At 45.4% G+C, this 26695-nt stretch overlaps 1 protein-coding gene across 1 annotated transcript in view; it reads right to left on the minus strand.

Annotated features, from left to right (window-relative positions):
* The window catches only part of LOC148473275 (pendrin-like), a 101054-nt gene that overhangs the window by 32364 nt on the left and 41995 nt on the right, over positions 1 to 26695 (minus strand). The window contains exons 9-18 of the mRNA XM_088459908.1: positions 25934 to 26047; positions 21264 to 21341; positions 17757 to 17852; positions 15538 to 15644; positions 10899 to 10968; positions 10703 to 10795; positions 10463 to 10558; positions 7584 to 7823; positions 6688 to 6742; positions 2080 to 2225 (exon numbers count right to left, since the gene is read on the minus strand). Of these exons, the coding sequence (XP_088316034.1) occupies positions 2080 to 2225; positions 6688 to 6742; positions 7584 to 7823; positions 10463 to 10558; positions 10703 to 10795; positions 10899 to 10968; positions 15538 to 15644; positions 17757 to 17852; positions 21264 to 21341; positions 25934 to 26047 (1095 nt within the window). The remainder of the gene's footprint in view (positions 1 to 2079; positions 2226 to 6687; positions 6743 to 7583; positions 7824 to 10462; positions 10559 to 10702; positions 10796 to 10898; positions 10969 to 15537; positions 15645 to 17756; positions 17853 to 21263; positions 21342 to 25933; positions 26048 to 26695) is intronic.

Raw genomic sequence — 26695 nt, forward strand, 5'->3', positions numbered from 1 at the left:
AAGCCCTCTCTGCACTCAGTTATAGGGCTCCTTCTCCGCGCCAAATGAGGTCACTCGAGCACCAGCACTCCTGCTACCATGATGCCCAATGTCCGTGATCGTGACCGAGTTGTGCAGCAGCTGCTGTTGCTATTTGGAGACAGGCTACTGCTGTTTAGGAACCTGGTGTCCATGTCCTGGAGCCTGAGGGCCTAATTCAGACCCGCTCGCGAGCGCTGAGCGCTCGCAAGCGGGTCTATGTTGGCCCAGTGCACATGCGCACGAGGGAGCCGGCTCCATCGTGCACATGTGTGAGACCCGGATAGCGACGATCAAGCCGTCGCCCCGCGTCTCGCTACAAAGGGGGCGTGCTGTCGATGTTGAGTGACAGCACGCCCCCTTTGGTGGGCGGGCCGGGGGCGTGGCTGCCCAGACGGAGGCGTTCCCATGGGAACGCTTACCGTCTGGGGTCGGCCCCACTGACATCACTAGTGATGTCAGTGGGAGTGCTCTCGGCTCTGGTAGAGCCGAAAGCACTCCAGGGCTTGCGGCAACGAGACCCTACCACAAGGGTCTCATCGCAAGCCCGATGACCATCGCGACCATCTTTTTGGCCGCTCGCTATAGCTGTGGGTGGTCACCCACAGCTATACGAGCGGCCAGGAGGCCGCTCTAAAAACTAAGAGGGACGGCCCTGATTCAGAGCGAGCGCTCTGTCAGAGCGTCCAGGTATGAATCAGGGCCTGAGTGCAATGCCTCTAAAAGATATTCTCCGTCTGCGAGTTCTCTGATACTTACTTATAGATTTTAAAAGTTGTATTGTGATATATAGGGATATATGGATGCATATTTAGGAGCTACAGCAATAAATATATATATATATATATATAAATATAATAAACACACCACTGTCGGCGGCACTCAGGTAATAAAACAGCTCTTGACACAGAAGTATTCCAACGTATTGTTTTACTACCTGTGTCAAGTGCTGTTTTATTACCTGAGTGCCCCCGACAGTGCTGTATATGGTGGATTCTGCATGGTGGGGTTTTCTCGGAAGGCATCGGGCTATTAAAATCCATGTTGTGCGGTAAGTGGCGCCCGACTGCAGTTTGTGTGTGTGTGTGTATATTATACATATATATATATATATATATATATATAAAATTTAATATTTATGTGTGTGTATATTTTCCTACATCACTAGCAATCCCACCTCCTCCCCTGCTGTGCTGGTCACATCCCCCGGGGCGAGACACAATAGGCCTTTCATCCATTTCAGCTCCAGGCCCATGTGGACCTTAATCTGGCACTGCATAGGTCAAGATGCCCTCGGGGCAGTACCAGCTGTAATGACCCTATGCTGCACCCAGCGCCCTGCTCAGGCTCTCGTACTGTGTTGGGAGAGACATTATTTCTTCCACTGTGCCGCGGGATCAGTTCTGCCGCACGGAGCGTCTGAAGGATGTAGGGATGGCCATCGACCATCGATGTTTCTAAATCATCAATATTTTATGACCGATGTTGAATACTTTCACCATCGATGGCAGAGAGCTAATGGTTCTCTGCCATAGATGGACGAGTGGGTGACTTTTTTTTTTTCCTGGATGGGACGGAGCTTAGCCCCATCCCCGGTGCTGACTAATCCCCACCCCTGTTTTTGATTGGTGGTCATCGAGGGGTGCAAATCATCGATGGACACCTCTGCGATGGCCATCTCTAGTAGGATGGAGAAGGCGCTACCTGAGGTGCTTAGTTATGATGTCTTGAGCACCACTCCGGGGCCGGGTGCAGCGGCACCCTGTTATGGGGGCTGGCTGTGCCAACATATACTGCAATACCTACACTTATATCGGACAAATGCCACAATACCTAGTGTGTGACCTGAAAGTGACTGTGATGCTTGACGATAATCCTATCGAATTAATGTGGACCATTATTGGACGTGTAGGATAATGCGGCCAGGGTATTAGAGCAGGTGGTTAATATCAGCCTGTGTGTTATCATCTTATCAGAATAGGCCCCAGACTGTTATCACTAAAGTGCCCCAACAAGCCCCCAAAACCCATCTGTTGTTTCTGTAAATAGGGCATAAGATACCTTTTCCATGAAGGGATCGTGCGCAAGTTTGACTTGTTGTACACTTTCTATATACAGGACAGCATCGTGCACCGTGAGGAAGAAGAGATCAGGCTTGATGGTGTCATCGAAGAAAGAGCAGGCCTCCATCTTCTTAAAAACGGCATCTGAGAAAAGTGACACATTTCTTATTACTTCCCCCTCTTCATGTACATCACATTCATTCATCATTTATCTACTCTCAGGGGTCTATTTACTAAGCAGTGTTAGGAGACAGAGTGAAAAGTGATAAGAAAGTGATAAGGTGCCAGCCAATCAGCTCCCAACTGTCATTTTTCAAACACAGCCTGTGAGATGACAGTTGGGAGCTGATTGGCTGGCACCTTATCACTTTCTTATCACTTTTCTCTCTGTCTCCTAACACTGCTTATTATATAGACCCCTCATTATCAATTACTATAGTCTGATTTCTCACAGAGAGGAATTAAGTGAGCAGACAGTATTATTCTGCTTTTCCTTTCTTCCAGCAAAGTTCAAACCATTAAAAAGTTGCTCTCTGCCTGGTGTCATATTCTGAGATCATCTGTCCCACATCCCAAGCCACTTACTTAAACCATTAAATACATTGGGCCTGATTCAGGGGTGCGCGCAAATCCCATCATGGCTGCAATCCCATATGCAAAGGTTCTGCGAAAATGTGCAAATGATGCAGCCACAGGAATTTGTACGGAGATACCCACTAGCGGCATCTGATGCAACATCGGTCGCACCATTGATCTGCTGAGCAACCCTATGGGTGCCCAGAATTTCCAGCGCAAGTAACTCGCTGAGCCTTTGAGGTCTATGTACTAAGCCTTGGAGAGATATAAAGTGGAAGGGGATAAAGTATCAACCAATCAGCTCCTAACTGTCTCTTTACAGGCTGTGTTTGAAAAATGACAGAGCTGATTGGTTAGTACTGTATCCCTACCCACTTTATCTTTCTCCAACGCTACATTGGGCCTGATTCAGACCCGCTTGCAAGCGCACAGCTCTCGCAAGCAGGTGGATGGTCCCCCACTGCGCATGTGCCACCTCCGGCGTGCGCATGCACGATTCCCGACCTATGACTGCAGCTCAGTCGCGACGGGTCTCGCTACAAGACGGGGCAGCTGTCGATGGTGAGTGACAGCTCGCCCCATTTTGTAGGCGGGGAGGAGGGTGGCTGCAGAAACGCAGGCGTTCCCTTAGGAACGCCTGTCATTTGTGGGTGGCCCTATTGACATCACTAGTGATGTCAGTAGTGGACTTCCTGCTCTATTAGAGCAGGAAGTTCACCCGGGCTTGCGGGTGCCGAGACCCTACCACAGGGTCTTGTCGCAAGCCCGATGGTCGCGATAATCACGACGGACTGCAGGCCGCTCACCCAAGCTGTGGATGGTCACCCACAGCTTTGCGAGCGGGCTGGAGAAAAAAAAAAAAAACACGCCCTAATTCAGAGCGAGCGCTTGCCAGCAGTGAGTGGCTCTGAATCAGACCCATAGACCCCTTTACCACAAGCTTAGACACGCCCCCCCAAATGGTCTTGACACGCCTGCGTTTGGCTCGTCACGCTCCCACAAAAGTTCCCTGAATGTCAGTCACACTACATCCAAGTCCTCGTTGCAACTACCATCGGTAATCTAACTTGGCAGTTGCGTGGTACGACTCATGCGCCTGCCCACAATTAAAAAGTTAAATTGCTCAACTGTGCAAAATATGCCATTGCGTGCACCTCTAAATCAGCGCAATTGCCAGCAAGGTACAGCAGAATGTAACTGTCTACCTTCTGTTTGCATATTACTTGCTACAATAATAAGCAAAGCATCTCTTTTATTACACTATTTACTTTGTTCACCGCCAATTAAGATTCCATAACACGGCAATGAGGAATTTTTTGGGAATTAATTAATCCTGAGGGCAAAATTTACTAAGCGGCGGTTTCTATTCTATTCTAAACCCCGGCGGTTTGGTGGCGGTTTCTATTCTATTCTAAGCCCCGGGGGTTTGGTGGCGGTTTCTTTGCTATTCTAAGCCCCGGGGGTTTGGTGGCGGTTTCTTTGCTATTCTAAGCCCCGGGGGTTTGGTGGCGGTTTCTATTCTATTCTAAGCCCCGGGGGTTTGGTGGCGGTTTCTATGCTATTCTAAGCCCCGGGGGTTTGGTGGCGGTTTCTATTCTATTCTAAGCCCCGGGGGTTTGGTGGCGGTTTCTATGCTATTCTAAACCCAGGGGGTTTGGTTTTGCAGCAGTTTCTAAATGATAGCCCTGTTCTATTCTATTCTAAAATGTGTTTTGATGGCAGTTTTGCAGCGGTTTTGGCCTTAGTAAATCTGCAGATAGCAAAACCGCCGCCAAACCAGTCAAAACACATTTTAGAATAGAATAGAACACAAATGTTAACATTGATTTAAAAAATATTACACTAGGAAATTTGTAATGTTTCTTTTTCAAATTCTACATGAATCAGTATGGAGCTTCAAGATTATATGGTGAAACAAGGTATAACTGAAATACTTGTTGCACACTATGGGCCTGATACAGACCCGCTCGCAAGCGCAATGCACTCTCAAGCGGGTCGATTGTTAGGCAGTGCGCATGCGCGAGCCCCGGAGCAAGTGCAAAAAGCACTCGCTCCAATCCAAAAGGGGCGGCTGTCGATGTTGATCAACAGCTTGCCCCGTTTGGAAGGCGGAGTGGGGGGGGGGGGTGGCTGGGCAAACGGAAGCAGGAACGCCTGCCGTTTGTGCGCGGCCCTACTGACATCACTCGTCACATCAGTAGGTGGACTTCCTGATCTATTAGAGCAGGAAGTCCACTGGGGCTTGCGGCAATGAGACCCTACCGCAAGCCCGATGGTCACGATGGTCTTGTCCATCGCGACCATCACCTGGTCGCTCGCATAAGCTGTGGGTGGTAACCCACAGCTATGCGAGCAGCCGGGCGGCCGCAACTAAAAAAACAAGCGGCCGCCCTGATTCAGAGCGAGTGCTCTCTTTTTGCAAGCGCCTCTGAATCAGGCCCAATGTACTGTAAATCCTTTTTTTGTTCAATATTATATGTGAGGAGTTTTAGTGGACTTCTGTCTTTGGGATTATTTAGAACTGCAGACAAAAGGTAATTTTTTTGATTTGATGAATTGTATTAAGGTACAGTCACTGGCTAATGGGCACCAATGTCCTGGCAACGATCAGTAAGAAGTAAAGTGATCACTTATGCGATCACTTTACTTCCTGGTTCAAATCTGACACTGCTATTGTGAATGCGCTGATGTCCGCCTGCACATGTGCCAGTGGACATTAAGGGAAAGGATCCTTCTGATCCCTCTCCTGAAAAATGTAGTGAAATGTAGCTGATAGACTACATCATACAGTCTCTCCAGTTCACATTGTGCCACACAGTGTTCCCAGTGTACATTATGCCACACAGTACCCCAAAGTTCCTATTATACCACACAGTGCCCCAGTTCATATTATGCCATAGTACCCCCAGTTTACATTATGCTACACACTGTCCCAGTTAATTTTATACCATAGTGATCCCAGTTCACTCTATGCCAGTGTAACTCATTTCACATTATGCCATAGTGCCTCCCAGTTCACATTATGCCACAGAGCCCCCTGTTCACATTATGCCACAGTGTCCCCTGTTCACATTATGCCACAGTGTCCCCTGTTCACATAATACCACACAGTTCTCCCAGTTCATATTATACCATAGTGACCCCAGTTCATATTATGCCATAGTGCCTTAGTTCACATTATGCCACTGTGTCCCCTGTTCACATTATGCCACAGTGTCCCCAGTTCATATTATGCCATAGTGCCTTAGTTCACATTATGCCACTGTGTCCCCAGTTCATATTATGCCATAGTGCCTTAGTTCACATTATGCCACAGTGTCCCCAGTTCATATTATGCCATAGTGCCTTAGTTCACATTATGCCACTGTGTCCCCTGTTCACATAATACCACACAGTTCTCCCAGTTCACATTATGCCACAATGCCAGTTCATCTTATGTCACACAGTGCCTCCAATTCACATTATGCACCTCCACTTGCCATTCAGATTTGACTCCCCCACTGATTTGACTCCCCCACTGCTCTCCACTCCCCTCCACTCTACAATCTTCTTTTCCTTGACCTCTACGCGCAATACGTGGCCAGGACTGTGGACACGTGAGGACTAGGACTAGTCACTGCCATAGAGGCTGCACAAGTCTAGAGCTGGGGCAGCGTTCCACGAGGCTTATCTGCTGCACGCGATCCACTGCAATGCGGCAGGCTAGGGACAGCCTACCATATACTTGCCACAATCTAGTGTATTTATTTAATACTCTGTCTTGAATACACCAGTTTTGTGGAGAGTAGTATGTAGACTGTCCCTTCTATGAATACTGGGATGCTCTTCCAAACAGCACCCAGCAATCATTGCGATCAAAGTGTTGGACATGTCTAACTTAGATCTGAACACATTTAAAGTCAAATGTATGCAGACATTTATAAAAATTCTAAAGGGTTCAGAAACTTTCCTCACCAATGTAGATATGAACAGCATGATATATTAGAAGGTCAAGGAAACAACAGACTCAACAAAAAATGTATATATTCACCATCACAAGCTGCAATGTAAGCGTCTACGTCAATTCTCTTAAATTCTTTAAATATCTAGGACAGAAAAAAAAATACAGTTATTAACACCTTCCTGCTATATAAGAAGTATTGGCTGTATTGGCTGCCTTAGATCAGTGATGATAATAACTACATTATGACATTCAAAACAATCAAATCAATGATGCCCCCCCACTGACCACAATGTCGACAAGGTGTAACTTCAGTGAATAGCCCAACACCAATTTAAAATTAGTGAAAACCTATTTAAAAAAGAAATCTAAATATTTTAAAGAGCAAAATGAGAGCTAATACATTTCTCTAAAATTATATTCAGTCTATTCTCCTATAAACCTTGTGTAGTACACTCGTGCGCCAGAAAAACTGACAGCTGCTTACATAATTAGTACATGCCATCACACCATGGCATTAAATGGTTGGGTATGGAATGCCGGCAGTTGGGATCATGGCGGTCAGAATCCCGACGCCGGGATCCTAACAGAGTTAACAGATATTGGGGAATTGTGGATCATTATTCAGTCGGCATAGTGTACTCTATCTACATATTACTTACGATCGAAGGAGGACCTACAATTTTCTAGATAGGTGTTTCAGGTTTCCTGGTACATGAGTGTATATATATTACATTTATGTGAGCTGGAATCGTAACTGCTAGAATATTCAGAGGGTAGTTTTTCTCCCCTTTGTATGTTCCTCAAAACAGGATCAAGCTAATTTATTGGGGTAGTTTAAAAAAAAATAACAGAACTTGTCCAGCTGAGGAAGACAGTTTGGGCAGTGGAAACGTAACCCTGTATATGAACAGTTCACCTTGTCAACCTCATTTTACAATAACACTGCATATATAAAAGTGAGGTACGATGATATATGGAGTTACCAGCTTCAAGACTTTAACTGCCACCACGTCAAGGAACGTTATCTGACTGAAATCGAAAATAACACTGTGAATGGAGACTTTGGGAACGTTCACTTTGACGGGCAGTTCCGCGTTCCAGTCTACTTGGATCTCAATCTCTCTTGTTTTAATGCCTTCATTCTCGGGTCCTTCGAGATCTTCTGGATCTTCTTCTGTTTCATACCCCATGTTATCAATACCTACTGAGCTGATGACGCCGTTCTGAAAGATAGAGGGCAGATGCTCAATCGAAGCCCAATGTGACTTTTAGGGCAGATTAGATTTCTAATAACAATAAGTTATTACACAGAAAAATATATATATTCTGGGTCTATGACCCAGAATTCCCTATGGCGCAGAAGGACACGCAACGCGGGAAACCACGAATAGAAGCCCATAGCTGGGCTTGATCCATATGAGACATGCGGTCAAACACCCGAAAATGGCATTTCTGACTTTCCTGCATACCGCCCATTATGTGGCAAGTAATAGCCAACCCCTCACGTGTCTAAACAAAAAAATTACAATCCAGGTTTAAAATAAAAAAAACTAAAAAAACAAAACTTTGCTGGACATTTATTAAAACTGTTCCACAAATAATTGATCAAAATAGTGCTGTTATAGAAAAATAATAGTTAATATGGTGGCGCCTATAGGCAACTCCCACTCTACACAGTTACCTGTAGGACAGTTTTCATGAATGTTGCCAATGTGATCATTTTACTGGAGAGACGATGTATCAAATCTAGTTCGAGAAGTTGCCATAGCAACCAATCATCTTTTACCTATTCTTTTATTTTACAGAATGTAAATTGATAAATGATAGCTAAAAGTTGGTTGCTATAGGCAACTTCTCCACTTCTCTTTAAAAAGTTTGGTAGTTTGATACATTTTGATATAGAGTAGTACAAATAAAAATACCAGTGTTATCAAATAAAATGAAACAGAGTCGCAATAGTAAGAATGCAGCTTTCCTGCCATACACATTTATCGAGTCAACTACACATCCCAGCATGCCCTGCCACGGTTTTAGCAGGCCCTAGCAGCAAAATTGTGGCAGGGCAATTCAACTACAGCTGGAGTGCCACAGGTTGCCTACCCCTGGTCTATAAAATGACAGTAAGAAGCTGATTGGTTGCTATGGGCAACTTTTTCACTTTATCTCTCTCCAAGGTTTGATACATCTCCCCATGGAGAGCTGCACTCATTTCAAGATGCTGTATATGCACCTGGTTTATTACAAATCAAATCATTATCAGTGTGTACTTGCACTTGTCCGGTAATAGGTGCAAAAGCTATATCTCCTACAAGGTGTATATATACGTATGTGCTCAGGGCCACAGAGAGCTGAGCAGGGTTCCAGGTATTGGGGGGGGGGGGGAGGGGGGACATTGCCAAATCCGGGAGGCGTGGCCACACCCCCACCAAACACAATAAATTAAAAAATACTATGCACAGCGCTGACATTTGTCCCCCTCAGCAGTTCACCAGTACTAAACTTTGCCTACATGTGAATGCTCATTCCTTCCCCCGTTCCACCTCTGAAGTTGTAAGGTTAGATGTGTGCAATATGGACCTGATTCAGACCCGCTCGCTAAGGCGCGATCACTCGCTCTGAGCGATTTTCTCCCATATGCGCATGCATATAATTTGCAGTGTGCGTGCGCAAGCCATTCGTTTCGATCTGATTTTTGTAGCTCGTAAGCCACTATCAGGTCGCTACATTGAGTGACAGATAGTGCCGTTTGTGGGTGGTAACAGGGGAAGGTGCTTGTAAACGGGGGAGTGGATGTGCGAATGCAGGCATATGTGGCCGCCAAAACGGCGTTTAAAGGGCGAGCAGCTCCGATGGCTCACGATGGTCTTGATTAATCCTTCATTTCCTTTAGATGACGTGTATTGCGAGAGGCAAGGGGGCGTCTTCAGACATTTGCGAGCGCACTTTGCCGTAGCTCGCTAAAACATAGTGGTCCTTACGCGACGCAGTGCGAGCGCTTCATTTAAATATCTGGCCCCTTTTTGCCAGCGAGCGATCGCATCTTGCGAGCGGGTCTGAATGTGCTTCTATGTGAGCAAGTAGGCATAGCCATATATATGTGTGTTCCTTTTCTGAGCATGCACAGTGCAAATTACTGACATGCTATGCCAATGAGTGTACATTCAACCAGTGCTGCAGCAGGGTATCCCTGCGTCCCAGTCTGGCACCCCCTACCCTGCCGCACAAGTCGTCATGATGCCACACAGCAAGGAAGATGGCTCCATTAGTGCAAGGATTCACTCTGCGGCTTTCAATGCAGTGGGGTGCTGCAAGGTCGAAAAGGGTGCTGGGGACTGGGATGCCTCTCTAGGGTAGCGGCCATACCATCCCTTCGACCTTAAGCCCTTAGTGGTGCCACCGGTCGCACACCCCTAGTTACAGACCTGCGTTCAGAACTGTAACTAGGAGTGTGCGAGCAGTCCCGCCACAGAAAGCACAGGGCACTGGCAGCGGCACCTTCGCTACCCTACGGTCTCTGCAGAGGGCGCCATAAAGCCCTGTTACAACGCTGCCTGCTATATCAGTCCATTTGCCTCTGAATTTGTTTTTTTCAGAGGGAATATAGATATACCTTGCTGTGCTATGGAAAACATCAGGTTCAACTTCTGTAATGCTAATTGTAAAACACAGAAAAATGTAACATAGCTAAATTAAACTAGAAATAGTAACTATTATTATTATTACAGTTTGTTATATAGGGCAGCATATTCCATTATGGTTTACAATTGAAAACAACAGTAATGAAAAAAAACTGGGTAATAATAACAAACACACAGAAGTAGGAGGGCCCTGCTTACAATTACTATATAAATACAGTACTTGCCTTTGTAGTGCTCAGTTTTCCTTTCTTAATAAGTTCATTGATCTTCATCAAAGCCTTTGTTCTCTTTGCAAAAACTCGACCAGTATCAAAGCCGACCTACCAAATAAAGAAATGTGTGAGTGTGTATATATATATCATATATATACTGTGTGTGTGTATATATATATATATATATATATATATTTATTGAACCCATTTATGTTCATGTTTCTTAAAGCAGCACATGCTAATAGTACTTACTATTTTTCTAATGCCACTTCTCAAACCTTCGATGTTGCCATAGAAAATGCCACTGGAAAACCGAATTATTTTAACTCCTTCTGATTCATAAAGCTGTAAAAGACATGTTCCATCACGGATTAATTTTGTGATATTAGATTTGATGTGTTATACATTGAAGCAGTACAAAATAGCTGATAATAAAATAAACACCTACATTTTTGTAGATTTTCACATCCTTGTAGAGTTCTGAGTTGGGGGCATTCCCTAGAGAAGTACAAGACGGGCTGAAAAAAACCAAAAATAATATAAAATACATATAGGTTTTAAATGTTTTATATTAAGAAATTGCTAAATAGTGTTGAGATTTAATCTAATAGTAACTAATCTGAATTTGCTCATAAATCTCATAAATTATATACAAACAAATAAAAACCTCATGTCTTGCAGTAATCTAGTAATGGTCTCCTTTCCACCTCCTACTATTTAGCAAGATCCATAGACATCATCACCTACTGCCATACTTTCACCCAACAAATTTCATTAGTCGCTGCCTAGATCACACACAGGAGTTGATTCAGGGCCTGATTAAGATTTGAGAATAGAGAAATGGCCCCCATACACTAGCGTCGGACTGCTGCGATGCTGGGTTGCAGAATAGAGCCAAAAGCACTCCTGGGCTTGCGGCAGACGAGACCCTACCACAAGGGTCTCGTCGCAAGCCCGATGGTCGTGATGGTCTTGACCATCGCGACCATCTTTTTGGCTGCTCGCTATAGCTGTGGGTGGTCACCCACAGCTATGCGAGCGGCCAGTAGGCCGCTCAAAAAAAACAGAGGGACGGCCCTGATTCAGAGCGAGCGTTCTGTCAGAGCGTCCGGCTCTGAATCAGGGCCTCTATTCCCAACTCTGAATCAGGCCCATAGTTCCAGCCATTGCTCTCTTTTTAAAAATTTTGTATGAACCTCTACTTTTGTTGTGCTAGTGCGTTTCAGAAAGAATATTGAACAATTATTTAATTACTGTCAGAATACATTTATTTATTTGATAAATAAGGAAAGGGTAAAATTTTAATAATTTAAATAATTCAGTGTGAAATATTTTTTATTGAAAATATGTGTTCTTATTTTCTTATGTAAAAATGTAATAAAAATATTTTGCACTAAGATTGAAATAATTTAAGCCTACAGGTGTGTTCTCATACACTGTGGCTTCAGTTGTGCCAAATAGCCGCTCTCGGCACTCCTGGTACCGGTCGTCCCCCTCACTCATAATGTGCATCTTATTTGCATAAATAAAACAACTGGCAGCAACAAAATGACGTTGCTATCTTACACTGATAAATGTGATGTGCGACATTTGTACATCTGTTTGCGAATGTATACGAGGTGTATATACGAATGTATATACGAGGTGCTACGATGTGACAGATGCGTCTTTTTCTCACGCCAAGTTCCGTTGTGCTTCTTCTGTAACTTTGGGCCTGATTCAGCTTGGATCGCAACTGCTAATAGGCACGCAATCGGACGTTTGTTGCGTACTGTGCATGCGAACCAGTCAATATGCAGACCCATCGCAGATTGATTGCCAGGAAGTGCCGTTTGTGGGTGGTGATGGGAGGTGGTCGGTAAAATGCAGGCGTGCCAGTGCGGTTGAATGCCGTTGCAGGGGGGTGCATAAATGATCCCATGCGATGCCTTACACAGCCTGAGGACTCATAGCGTGTATGGAAGTTAGCAATTTCTTATTAAGGTCAGAGCTTGTGCAAGTGTGCGCGAGGCTGTGATGGTACTTGATTGTACCGATGGTTTCTCAGTCTTGCTAAAAATCGTGGATGTGTGTAAGGTAAAGTGGGCGTCCTCATGTTGTGCTGCAGCGGCATAGTGATCTCAATGGATTAACATACTATCGCAGTTGAACTGTGGGCCTGATTCAGAGCCGGACGCTCTGACCAGAGCGCTCGCTCTGAATCAGGGCCATCCTAATTAAATTTGGAGCGTCCTTTTGGATGCTCGCATAGCTGTGGGTTACCACCCACAGCTTATGCGAGCATCCATGATGATGGTCGCAATGGTCAAGACCATCGCGACCATCGGGCTTGCGACGAGACCCTGTGGTAGGGTTTCGCTGCCGCAAGCCCTGGAGTGATTTTGGCTCTATCAGAGCCAAAATCACTCCCACTGACATCACTAGTGATGTCAGTGGGGCCGGACCCAGATGGTAGGCGTTCCCATGGGAACGCCTCCGCCTGGGCAGCCACGCCCCGGCACGCCCACCAAAGGGGGTGTGCTGTCACTCACCATCGACAGCACGCCCCCTTTGGTGCGAGACCCCGAGCGATGGCTTCCCCGTCGCTCGCCGGCTCTTGCGCATGCGCACGATGGAGCAGCCTCCGTCGTGCGCATGCGCATTTGGGTACCATCAACCTGCTTGCGAGCGTCCTGCGCTCGCGAGTGGGTCTGAATGAGATCCTGTGTGCGTAATCGATATTGCATTTGTAGTTGCGATCGGTAGTGAATCAGGCCCTTTGTACGTGTTTAAAATGAATTCCTGTGCGATTAAAGTTTCAGCCCAGCGTCTGTAGTACACTGTAAGCAGTGTTTCGATGTGTCTGCTATGTGAATAAGATGAAAAGTTGAAAGAAAAAGACTACACGGTACACTCTCGGAGCAGCTCAGTCGTGTCGTGCGTTTGCACCGCATGGCGTTCAGACACTAGGTGTATGAGCACACATCTGTATATGCATTCGACCCTTGGAGCCCTATTTTCTGCGCATGCACCAGTCACACCTCTTGTACAAAGTACATTTCGCTAGATTGACTGGTCTGGTCACAGACCATTGAACCTTGTCATCTTCACATATATATATACACCAGTGACGTGCGGTCAGGTGAGGCAGAGCCTTTCCTGTCATACTTAGGTATATTCCAGAGTTTTGACTATAAAAATTATAAGAAAAATGTAAAGAAAATATTATAAATATCTTCTTTGTATCATTCTAATCATTTTTCTAGTCAAAACTCTGGAGTAAAAAGTGTATGGCAGGTGAGGCTCTGCCTCCCCTCTCTACCTTTTCCACACATCCCTGATCAAAACACACCAAATTTCCAGCACTATATACTGCTGCACCTTTGTATAATGCCCACATGTACACACAGGTTCGTATATGTATCTGTAAATCTGTCTCTAATACTAGCCAGTGCCTGCCCAGCCATTTACCTCACCGCACGTCACTGTGCATTGGTGTACTCATAATGGGCACAGGGTGCGTGTTGCACACCTTGCACCCACATTAAATATACTAGGCTCTCTGGAGTACTGCATCTGCCAACGACGCAGACATAAACCACTGGGAAAATGGCGCAGTGGCCATTTTCCCAGTGATCTGCGCAGTAGAGAAGTCTCCAGGAACATAGCACGGGCGCAATGTTCCCGGAGATCTGGGCATGCACAGCAGACCCTGGCAGAAAGCCAGAGTCTGCTGTGCTGCTGGAGAGGAGGGGGCACGCACAGAGGTTAGACACACGGACCCCTTCCTTTCTTAAATAGCCACTGCACATACAGTATGAGTTGATTTTTCTCATTTTTACAATTTATTTTCATGCTGATGAGTGAAAATGTTTAAAATATGTCCTGCAAATGAAAAAAAGTCTCCTTCAAGCTTTTGCCAGTCTTGTACCAAGCCATCTAAAGAGTGGGGAAATGGGCCAGTTTAGAAATTACCCATAGCAACCAATTGGCTTCTACCTCTCATATTATGTACTTGATAAATACTACCTCAAAGCTGATTGGTTGGTTACTAAGGGCACCTTCTCAACTCATCTACCTCTTCACTTGTAATGAGGCTTGATACATCTCCCCCAGGGGCGTATCTATAATGGGTTCAGGGTATGCAGTACACACGGGACCCTGGATCCAGGGGGGGCCCACACCGCACACCCTGCACCCACACTGTTTAATACTTACCTCTACGAAGTCCCACATCGGCTGGAGAGACGCTACACAAAACACTTGGAAAATGGACGCTGCGGCCATTTTCCTGGCATCCTGCGCATGCAGAGTAGACTCCAGGCACAGACTAGTGCCCGGAGTCTACTGAGGCTGTCAGTGCGCGGCGGCCACCCCTGATCTCCCCCTATCTTATCTACGCTATTTCATTTTATGAATGTATTATTTTCTAAAAATAATTAGAATTATTTTGCACTAAAAAAGATAAAGGGCCTGATTCAGACCCACTCGCGAGCGGCTGTCCGCTCGCAAGTGGGTCGATGGTATGCACTGAGCATGCGCACGACGGCGGGAGCTCCGTCGTGCGCATGCGCCAGACACGACGAGCGAAGGACTTTCCTTCGCTCGTTGTGTCCGATCAAAGGGGGCGTGCTGTCAATGTTGATTGACAGCACGCCCCCTTTGGTGGGCGTGCCGGGGGCGTGCCTCCCTGACGGGGGCGTTCCCACGGGAACGCCTCCCGTCAGAAGCCGGCCCACTGACATCACTAGTGATGTCAGTGGGAGTGATTTTGGCTCTGATAGAGCCAAAATCACTCCGGAGCTTGCGGTTGAAAACCTCAACCGCAGGCTCCGGCTCGCAATTTCGATGGTCGCGATGGTCACGACCATCGCGGCCATCAAAATGCACGCTCGTATAGCCTGTGGGTGGTGACCCACAGCTATACGAGCGTCCAGGAGGACGCTCCATGAAAATGGAGCCCGGCCCTCATTCAGAGCGTGCGCTCTGCTCAGAGCGTACGGCTCTGAATGAGGGCCAAAGTTCTGTAAAATTACACTTACTTAATTTAAATAATTAACCTCCCCAACCTTATATCACAGCTTTGAATAATGAGGGAAGGTACTCACAACTGGACTCGTAAGACAACAGTCAGTAATCCAAACACCAAACCAGTCAGTAACCCCAAATCCAAGCCAAGTATGATTGAAGCGATACATGTGACTACCCAGATAACCTGAATGGAAGACAAGAACATATTATTAAGTTGATTATTAATCTGATCCTGTGCCTGGATCTGAATTATAAACCTGATAATTATAATATCTTATCGCAGCAATAAGAACTGAAGGTTCCCCCAAATGTATGAAAAATCACATCTGGCCACAGGGGCTCTGAAAGGGATGTGTTCGAAATTAAGTGATTGCTAATACGATCACTTCACTTCTCCTTTGGGACCCCGCCACGCTACTGCGCATGCATGGTCTGCTGATCACGCATGTGTGGGCAGCCATTGCCTCTCCCGGTAACTGTGCATTATGTAGCCCATAGGCCTCAACTGCAAACGCCATCTGAAGATAGTGTTAACTACCGGGGCCAAGTTCTGGTGGTTCACATTCTGGAGCTTGGTAAATTCGGCAATTGTAAATTCGGCATTGTGGGGCTGCTTTGTGGTTGCAGTGGATATCTCTTATGTACATACACACAGAGGATACTTAAAGAGTAACCACCTACTGGATCTCACCATCACTGGTAGCCAGGAAAGAAAGCTATCTTTTATGTACATACATACAGAGGATACTTAGGCCCTGATTCAGCGTGCACTGCTGATTGCAGATTCCCGATTATCGGGAATCTGTGCATGCGCTGGACGTATTCTGTGAGTGTGCAGAATGGGTCCTGCATATTCGCACGCAGAGCCTTTGAATGCCTCTGCTTGATTGACAGGCAGAAGCACTTAAGGGGCGGTGTGGGAGCGGGGTCGGCCGGCGTTCCTGGAAATGGGGGCGTGTCCGCCCGGTTTCCGGGAGTGGCCAGCCCAGGATCTGTGTTAATCAACGCAATGTCCTGGGCTCGCAAGCCGGCCAGCCTGAGGAAGCGGATGATCACTCAGCTGGCCAGAGGCCCTGTGCTGTCTACCATTGTAACCAACGACCACCGATGGTCGCGATGGTGATCCCAGCACTGCAACCTCACTCGCAGTGCTGGGATTGCAAATGCAGCATGGGGTGTCATACACCTCGTGCTGCATTGCATTACTGCAAGGATCACAATTGCAAAGCTTCCTGCGTACAGCTTTACAATTGCAATCCTTGCTGAATCAGGCTCTTAAAGAATAACCACCTACTGGATCTCACCATCACTGATAGCCGGGGAAGAAAACTACTGCTCTTTTCTTTTATGTTTTAGAAACCTTAATAAAATATATTAAAAATAAACAAAACAAAAAGTACCCATAAAGAACAATACTATAGTGATGACAGCGAAACCTGGGGCAGTTTTATCAGTAACTGAGTTTTCTGCACACCCTGGATCTAGTTTATTAAACAGCTAGAACAAGTTGGGCTCTCTCCTTTTCTGCCGATGCACATTTAAAATCTGGTAGTGGTGAGGATCCAGAGGACGGAACTCCCACAGAAAGGGTAAAAGGTAAAACAGCAGAGTTTGTCCAATAAAAGATTGCCTCATTTTTTGGTCTTGTATTGCCTGACTTAGGTGTATGGCACCAGCATATGAAAAACATATAATGAACATATCTCTCATTAGTCCTGTAATGTAGGCAGGTATAGGGTGTCAGTGGACAGTACAGTGAAAATCTAGAGAGCACTTTATGTAAAAAAACAAATAGCGAGAACATAGATGGGTCCACTGAAGGGTTTACATTCATTGAGCCCCATAAACAAACACTACACAGACCATGTAACTATAAAATATGTACAGATCCCTTCCGTTAACTCTTCTATCCTCATCAGGTGTCAAACTTTACATAACTACTCCAAAATTGGTGCCCTAGCCGCTCTTATGTCTGATAAGGGCGGATTTAAGCCCAGATTTATATTCTTGTTATCACTCGTTACTAATCTTAAATGGTGCTCCAACCAATCAGCTCCTGACATTTTTAAAAACAAATGACATTAGTAGCTGATTGGTTGGAGCACCATTTAAGATCAGTAATGAGAGTAACGGGTGATAACAAGAATAGTACCCTTGATAAACCTGGGCCTTAGCTCTGTATACTGCTGTATGCCAGAGGAGGACATTAAACAAACAAAATACAGTTAATTATAGTAAAATATTCTAAAACATGAAATGAATATTAAAGATAAGACAAGCAAGTAATGGCACTTACAGAGTCCCACTTGTTTTCTCTCCACAGCTTTGGTACATCACGAATCTGCCAGAACATTCCTTTCAGATTGGCTATGCAGATGGCAGCTAAAACAGACTGATGGGGGGGAAATGTATTAAACAGGTATCCAGAGATATTGTTGCAGATATATTTTTGGGGTAAAGGAGAGCTCCAATTTCATATATAAATAAAATATAGGGGGTCATTCAGACCCGCTCGCGAGCGGCAGTACGCTCGCAAGCGGGTCGATGTTCCCCACTGCACATGCGCACGACGGAGGGAGCTCTGTCGTGCGCATGCGCGACAGCACGCCCCCTTTGGTGGGCGTGCAAGGGGCGTACTTGCCAGACGGAGGCGTTCCCATGGGAACGCCTACCGTCTGGAGCCGGCCCCACTGACATCACTAGTGATGTCAGTGGGAGTGATTTTGGCTCTGATAGAGCCAAAATCACTCCAGGGCTTGTGGCAGGGAGACCCTACCACAGGGTCTCCGTCGCAAGTCCGATGGTCGCGATGGTCAAGACCATCGCGACCATCTTTTTGGACGCTCGTATATGCTGTGGGTGGTGACCCACAGCAATACGAGCGTCCAGGAGGACGCTCCATTTGCAGGGAGGAGGGCCCTGATTCAGAGCGAGCGCTCTGGTCAGAGCGTTCAGCTCTGAATCAGGTCCATAGTTATTTTGCTAATAAAACCCCCCATGTACCTACCTCTCACTGCTATTGAAGAGCCGCACGACTCTTCATTGTAAGTGCTACCTGGCCTTAATCTGTGTTACCCCAATTCTCAGGTATTTCCATATTCCGCAGCCTGGCACTTTACCCTTCCACCATGTCAAACCATCAACGTCATCCCAATACAAACAGTACAAGATGCCGCTGTCTTCAAAATGTTTGGAAGGGGTTAATGGCCCGATTCAGACCCACACGTTAGGCTGCATTCGCACGTAGCCTGCCGATGTTTGCAATGTGCGCATGCGTATAAGATGCAGTGTGTGTGCGCAAACTAGTCCATGCGATCGGGAAGCGTACGCACCCTGTACATAGATGCCTCGTTGGAATGAGTGACAGGACAAGCCGTTTGTGGGTGGTGACTGGGGTTGGTCGATGGTAACGGGGGTGTGGTGGTGTGAACGCAGGCGTCTGTGTGCGATGAACGCCGTTTCAGAGACGTACATAATTAAGATGCATCGTCAGCATGCACGTCACATGGCTGATTTACACACAGCGGCACTCGCAGTACTTGCGGTAGGGCATGGTCAGATACAAGTGCTGCGTATGGGTCCGATGTTACCGATTGTTGCATACACTTCCTGGAGATGACGTATGTTACTAAGGGAAAGTGGGCGTCTTGTGTCTGGCTGGTGGGCGTCTAAATACATACTGTGATCGCACATCGAGACATAGTGCCTGATTCAGAGCCGCTCGTAAGCGGCTGCTCGTTCGTTCTGACCGATGTTCGCACATCTGCGCATGCGTACGGATTTTAATACGCATGCGCGAACCAGTCAGTGCGGCCGAAAATCGTTTGTTCGCTATATAGCGAATGCCTGCTATTTTGAGTGACAGGAGGAGGCGTATGTGGGTGGTAACAGGGGAAGGTGTTTGAAAACGGGGAGTGGAGATCAGAACGCAGGCGTGCTTAAAGGTCAAAACGGGCGTTTTAAGGGTGTGCATAATTAATACAGCAGCGTCATTGACCACGTCACTTGGTTTTTTTTAACTCAGAACTGCTCGCAAAATAGCGGTCGAAAAAACCAACCTCAAGAATAGCGAGCAGTTCATACGCTGTACGATGTACTCGATTAATCTATTAAATAGCGGACATGACGTATGTTGCGAGCGGCCAGGGGGCATATTTTTCAAAATTACAACCGCAAGTTTTGCTCGCTCGTTCAGACTTAGAGGCGTGAACAGACCGCAAAGTGCGAACGGTTCATTTGAATAGCCACCCCTTTTTAGAAAACGAACGACCGCAAATAGCGAGCGGCTCTGAATCAGGCCCATAGTGGGCATACTAATGTCTTGCTAGCGATCGCAGGATTTGCATACTTTGGCAGCTGACTGCTGCGTGCGAAAAAATCTAGCGAGCGGATCTGAATCAGGCCCTAGGTTCTTTTAGGTTGACAAATAGATGATACAGCCGGCTGGAAATAAACTTAGCTTGACCAATTAATTTGGGGATCTCTATTAGCTCTGTGTACTTACATATGTTTAAATGGTGTTTATTCCATTACAAAGTTACTGTGATACTGCTGCACAGAGAATTTGTATTGATGAAATTTGTGATCATATGGTCCTAGGTTTACTTGGACCCATCTCTAAAGACTTAGGGGTATACTTATTAAAGATCGATTTAAAATCGATCAAAATCGATTAACATCGATGTTGTGTTTCTGGGGCTAAATCACATATTTACTAACAGACAATATTTGATTTTTGGTATTGGTAAATGTGTGATTTAGCCCCAGAAACAAAACATTGATGATGATCGATTTTGATCGATTTTGAATCGATTAAAATCGACCTTTAGTGAAGATATCCCTTAGTGTGGGATGTATTAAAAAGTCAAAATACAGTCAACACTACAAAAACTGATATTTTCTGAATTTTTACTGCATTCCCCATATGTACAAAGCTCCGGAAAGTTCACTTTCCAGAGATTGTACCTGGTAGGCAACGCCATCTATAGATGGCGTTGCCTAATAGAAGAAGATGGGATTCCTACAACATTCTTCCCTGGGAGGGATCCAATCAGATCCCTCCCAGTATCCCACGCAGCTCGAGCGTTAGCCAGCGCATGCGCAGAAGGACTAACCCTGGAAATCCCCTCTTCGCAAAGGTCAGCTCTTTTCTGAATAGCTGTCCTTTACGATTTTAATTGCATTTGTATGTACATACCAGTGTTATTAACGTTGGTATGCCATGCGGTAAGTGGTGGGATGTACCGCATACATAATGCAATGCTTAATATATCCCACCCTATATCTAAACTTACAACTAAATAAAAGTAACAACACAATCACAAACATGTGATCCATTCCTCCAGAGTTCTTTAATGTCAGACTACCCACTTACCATTGTAATAAATTAATATATGAAAATTTTGTACATGCCAATATTTCCAGATTTCCCCCCCAGGAGACTTCGCAAAGGGGGGAGGCGGCATGGAGGTCGCCACTGCAGGAAGGGGCAAATTACATAAGTTGGCCCTGCCTCCTGCAGCGCATTGCCATGTATTGTGGCATCACACACAGGGGGTGTGGCTACGATGATGTGATTGGTTGAGAAAATATACACTGCCACTTGGCACTAGTTGCTAACACCTCCATTCATTCATTGGCTCTGGGTTTTAATAGCAGATGATGCCCCTCTATAAGGGAAGCAAATTTCCTTGCATAAAAAAATACTGTTAAACAACAGTTCATCTGCAATTGTAAGCATTGAGTCAGGCCGGTCCTACAAGTGTCTGAAGAGGATAATAATAATATTAGTGGATTTCTTTACCTTTTGCAGCGACTCCAGGAGTCGTCCGAGTACCAATATTGCAATCATCACCACTGCAGCCGAAAACAAGCTGGCAAGCTAAAAGGAGAGAGTGGTAATAGGACCTTAGTTATACATAACGGAGCAATGGCCTTTGTTCTGTCATTGTCTTCACTTTCCTACCTCTGCTGTCATATTGCACCTGTTTGATTGATTACATGTTTCTTTGCAGGCATTAAAAGTATAACAGAAAAACAATAACGCCAGGGAAACGACTGGAATGTACAAAACAGTACAAAAAAAATTCTAGAGCAGATAGCCCTTGTACGAGTTGATCTTATAGCAAGTTCTGGTGTTTTGGAGGATGCAGGAGAAGAAGAGTAAAACAGGTGGGAAGTGCAAATGCTAGTTTGAGCTACATGACCCCTAAATGTCCTAACTTAGAGATTCTTAAGCAGATATGTAACTGCCAGAGAACATTAACAATACTTCGGTGCTACCAAACCGGGCACAAGGCCTCCCCAAAATTAGAATGGTTTTATCTTATTTTCCTAGTAACTTCTTGGTGCTTGGTGACATAAATAAGGCTGCTCTGCAAAATGGCTATCGGGAACATTAGTGGCCTTCCCTGGGTTCCCCAATGTTATGCTTTTTTTTGGATACGGTGTAGATGTCACAAGAATACAATAAATAGTAGTAACCTGCCAGTGCTTCCAAAGCAGCAGCAAAGGTACAACCCAAGGGTCCCCCACCCTCAAAGCAGCAGCAAAGGTACAACCCAAGGGTCCCCCACCCTCAAAGCAGCAGCAAAGGTACAACCCAAGGGTCCCCCACCCTCAAAGCAGCAGCAAAGGTACAACCCAAGGGTCCCCCACCCTCAAAGCAGCAGCAAAGGTACAACCCAAGGGTCCCCCACCCTCAAAGCAGCAGCAAAGGTACAACCCAAGGGTCCCCCACCCTCAAAGCAGCAGCAAAGGTACAACCCAAGGGTCCCCCACCCTCAAAGCAGCAGCAAAGGTACAACCCAAGGGTCCCCCACCCTCAAAGCAGCAGCAAAGGTACAACCCAAGGGTCCCCCACCCTCAAAGCAGCAGCAAAGGTACCTCCTAAGGGTCCCCCAGCCTCAAAGCAGCAGCAAAGGTACAACCCAAGGGACCCCCACCCTCAAATCTTGAAGTACAAAAACAATGAGAGACCACAAAGCACAGTTGGTTAGAATGTCTCTATTTCAGATGCAGGAGCCATTGATTTCCTCCATGCAGTATAAGTAAAAGAATGAACAAAACCAGTAACAGCGTAACTCTGTAATACACTCAATAAACTCTCCTTCCGTAATGTGCTCACCTTAACTAGGTGAGATATGAACCTTGACAGCTTTCTTTAATGTTCTCCTATGAATAGGAGATTAGTACAGGTGTTGTGATGATGTAACTCTCCTTATAAAAAGGAAAATACAAAGGGGGAGATGCACTAACCCTTGAATAGAGATAAAGTGGAGAGAGATAAAGTGCCAACCATTTAGCTCCTAACTGTCACATTACAGGCTGTGTTTGAAAAATGACAGTTAGAAACTGATTGGTTGTTACTTTATCTCCACTTTTTCTGTCTCCAAGAGCTTAGTACATCTACCCTAAAATCATGGAGCTGTATTGTAAGTTGTAACACATATCTTACAAATGAATGAAGCCTGTATTTCACTCATCCTATATACAGTAGGTGCAGGCCCTTAAAGGTATCTTTGTTCACGGTGCTTGATGAAGGATTCACATCCGAAACGTGTCGGTGGTGGATGCTGGGATCTCTGGTTTCTGTTAACGTACCTGAATCCTGACTGACACCAAGGAATACTCCACTGCCTGCTCAGCATGCTGGGTCATGAAGAGAGTTTTAGTTGTCTACATGCATAATATCAGGTCATTATCCGGACTCTTATTTTTTTCCTCTTAAGAACAAAGATTCCTTTAAGAGTCTGTAATTCACCTATATAGGGTGAGTGAAATACAGGCTTCAATCATTTGTAAGATATGTAATACAATACTTTACCATGACCTTGTGTTGCCCTTTTTATGAGGAGAGACACATCATTATAACACCTGTACGAATCTGATATTCTCATTCTGTTCACTTACCCTAATGGTAACCATAACGATAACACTAACAGCAACCTTACCCAATCGCTAGCAGTAACCCTAACTGTTACCCCAACGTTAACCATAAGCCTCTTGGAAATGTCGGCATTATAACACTCTTGACATTTCTGATGTAAAAATCCTGTCAATACAACATTTTGCAGGTGTCGACATTAATGATACTGTATTGACATTTTACCCATGTCCGCAACATCAATGTCGCTTACGATGTCATGCGGATGATCAGTGACATTGTAATGACCAATGTAATGATGTGCTAGGCATATATGCTAGTGTTAGGGACCTGCAGAAAAATGGGGTCCCTTGATGCTGGGCTGCAGGCTTAAGTGCTTTGATCAAATCATGACAAAATCCCCTTTGTTTTATTTGCTGCACACACATAAATTTGCAGTATATTATTGTTAGCGCCAATAGCAAAAGTTTTCTGTTTTGTATACATATATGGCAATAATATTGCCATGCTGCTGGTACCATGTATGATATGGGTAAAACCGAGCGCGGGCATATTTCTTTTCTGTTTTGTTTCAAAATTTTGCCTTGTGCTATCATGGCAGCTTTCAATTAAGGCTATAAAAAGCCTAGTTGGGTGTGGCTAACAGCCAGCCCTGTATAGATGTGTCCCGCTGTATCTAGGAGGTGAGTACATTTGACTGCAATGTAATGATGTGCTAGGCATATATGCTAGTATTAGGGACCTGCAGAAAAATGGGGTCCCTTGATGCTGGGCTGCAGGCTTAAGTGCTTTGATCAAATCATGACAAAATCCCCTTTGTTTTATTTGCTGCACACACATAAATTTGCAGTATATTATTGTTAGCGCCGATAGCAAACGTTTTCTGTTTTGTATTAATGATACTGTATTGACATTTTACCCATGTCCGCAACATCAATGTCGCATACGATGTCACGCGGATGATCAGTGACATTGTGACTGCATATTCCTTTTCCAGCGTTGGTCTCTGATGTTAAAAAAATCGACTTCCCTGCGCTGGCCACCCATAGCATGTACTGCACTGTGGTATTTGCGAATGCGGCACTTGACCTGTCCATTTGGGTGCTTCCCTCACTGAGGGGTCTATTTACTAAGCAGTATTAGGAGACAGAATGAAAAGTGATAAGACAGTGGTAAGGTGCCAGCCAATCAGCTCCCAACTGTCATCTTTCAAACACAGTCTGTGAGATGGCAGTTAGGAACTGATTGGCTGGCACCTTATCACTTTTCACTCTGTCTCCTAACACTGCTTAGTAAATAGACCCCTTAATACCTAGCAATGCAGCCAGTGTGAATTGTCTGCCTACCCCTGACCTTGTGACACAGAAAACATACAGATTCTGACAGTCCTAAGAGACACCAGCCAAGAAAATACTCTATTACAATGAATCATAAAAAACTTTATTATAATACTTATCACATACTGTAGCAATCACTGCAGCCATTAATTGAATGCACACATGTATTGAAAGTAACTGATGATTACTTAAGAGACTGAGGTATTGGGCCAGGGAAGGATGTTTGCTTGGAAGGCATGTAATGCAAGTGCTGAAATTGTGGACACTCCACTAACATGTGGAAAAGATCTAGGGGTATATTTACTAAAGCGCTGGTTTATAGAAGTGGAGGTGTTGGCAAGGGCAACCAATCAGAGTCTAGCTATTATCTTCTAGAAGGTGCAAGATAAATGATAAGTAGAATCAGATTGGTTGCTATGGGAAACATCTCCACTTCTATAAACCCGCAGTTTAGTAAATGTACCCCTGAGACTACATAAACAAAAACTATTAACATTCAAGATAAAAAATAACAAGCATTAATCCCAAAGCCCGGCAGCTCCAGAAGGCCCTAATGGACGTCTTTGCCCTGGTAAGTGATAAGGGGCTTTTCCAAGGAGCCAACACAAACCACAGTCTGCACACAGCAGGTGTCAGATATTGGGGTCTATTCATAAAGATAACGAAAAGTGAATTGTTACTTTCCACTATGTATCGGTTCGATGCCATATATAGCTTTGTTAAGTAGCAATTCATGTATACTTACCTTTCTGACGTCTTCATGCGCTGTCCCGGGGTCCGGCGGTCCTGTCTTCGGCTGCGGTCCAGGGTGAGCCGCCGGGAGGCGATGGCAGGTCCTTTCTGCACAGGCGCCAGCGGCTCAGGTCAGGCGAGGCTGCAGTGGCTGTTGGGACATCAAGGGGGCAGAGCCAGCACCGGGAGCCAGAGGGGACTGATCAGATTACGGTATCCTGAGATGGTGAATCTGAACACAAAGGAGAAGCGGATAGCAAAGCTTTCCGTCCTTTAATGTGTCGCACTCACCATACTAAAGTATAGTGACGGGATTCATCCAAGGAGCGGGGGTGCCGCTGAAGAAGTAATGAACTTCTCCACGGTAACCCGCTCTGTGAATTGCACGAAGCTGTTTTTTCTGCGAAACAGGACTTTTCTCTTCTCCATGAATAGCCCCCATTATTCTACACTTAATTAATTGAAGGCCTGATTCAGAGATTTCTGCTAATGCAATAGCATCTGCAATTTCACACTTACCTGGGTTTTCCCACCGGTGCCCTCCTGGATGGCAGTCCGTGACAGTGCGGTACTAGCACAGAAGCAGGAGAAGATGCCACCGAACAAATTGCTGGCCCCATATGCAATAAATTCCTGTACAAAAAAATGATGCTTTGGTTACTTACACAGGAAGCTGAATGTGGACAGTATGCACCCAGAATCCCCTTTCTAGACAAAACTTAGGGTTCTATTTACTAAGCCTTGGATGGAGATAAAGTGGATGGAGAAAATTTACCAGCCAACCAGCTCCAGACATGTATTTAGGTCGACAGGTAAAATGGTTAACACGTTGAAAGCTCAACAATTAACATGACGACAATTTTATTATGTTATTTTAGCCTAACCATAAACCTAACCCTAATGCTGGGTACACACTAAACAATGTGTGTACCCAGCGATGTCTGACGTGGCGGACCCGGTGGAGGTGCCGGCATCAGTAAGTGCATACACACTTGTCGATGCCTGCAACGACGAACTACGGTGCAGGGGGGGGGGGGAGTGGGGCCATTCGGCAGCATGGCATCGTTAACGATATCCCCAGATTGACCTGCAAGTACAGACGACTGGGGATATCGTTAACAACCCATGGAAGCATGCATCGTTAACGATATATTGCGTACACACTGGACGATAAAAGGAAATTGTCGCAACAATGTGTTGCTATCGGCAATATCGTTTAAAATATTGTCTAGTGAGTAGCACGCACCTTTACCCTACTTCTAAACCTAACCCTAACAATCA

The sequence above is a fragment of the Taudactylus pleione genome, unplaced genomic scaffold (genome assembly GCF_031769625.1).
Source record: "Taudactylus pleione unplaced genomic scaffold, aTauple2 ptg000946l, whole genome shotgun sequence".
NCBI classification, from domain to species: domain Eukaryota; kingdom Metazoa; phylum Chordata; class Amphibia; order Anura; family Myobatrachidae; genus Taudactylus; species Taudactylus pleione.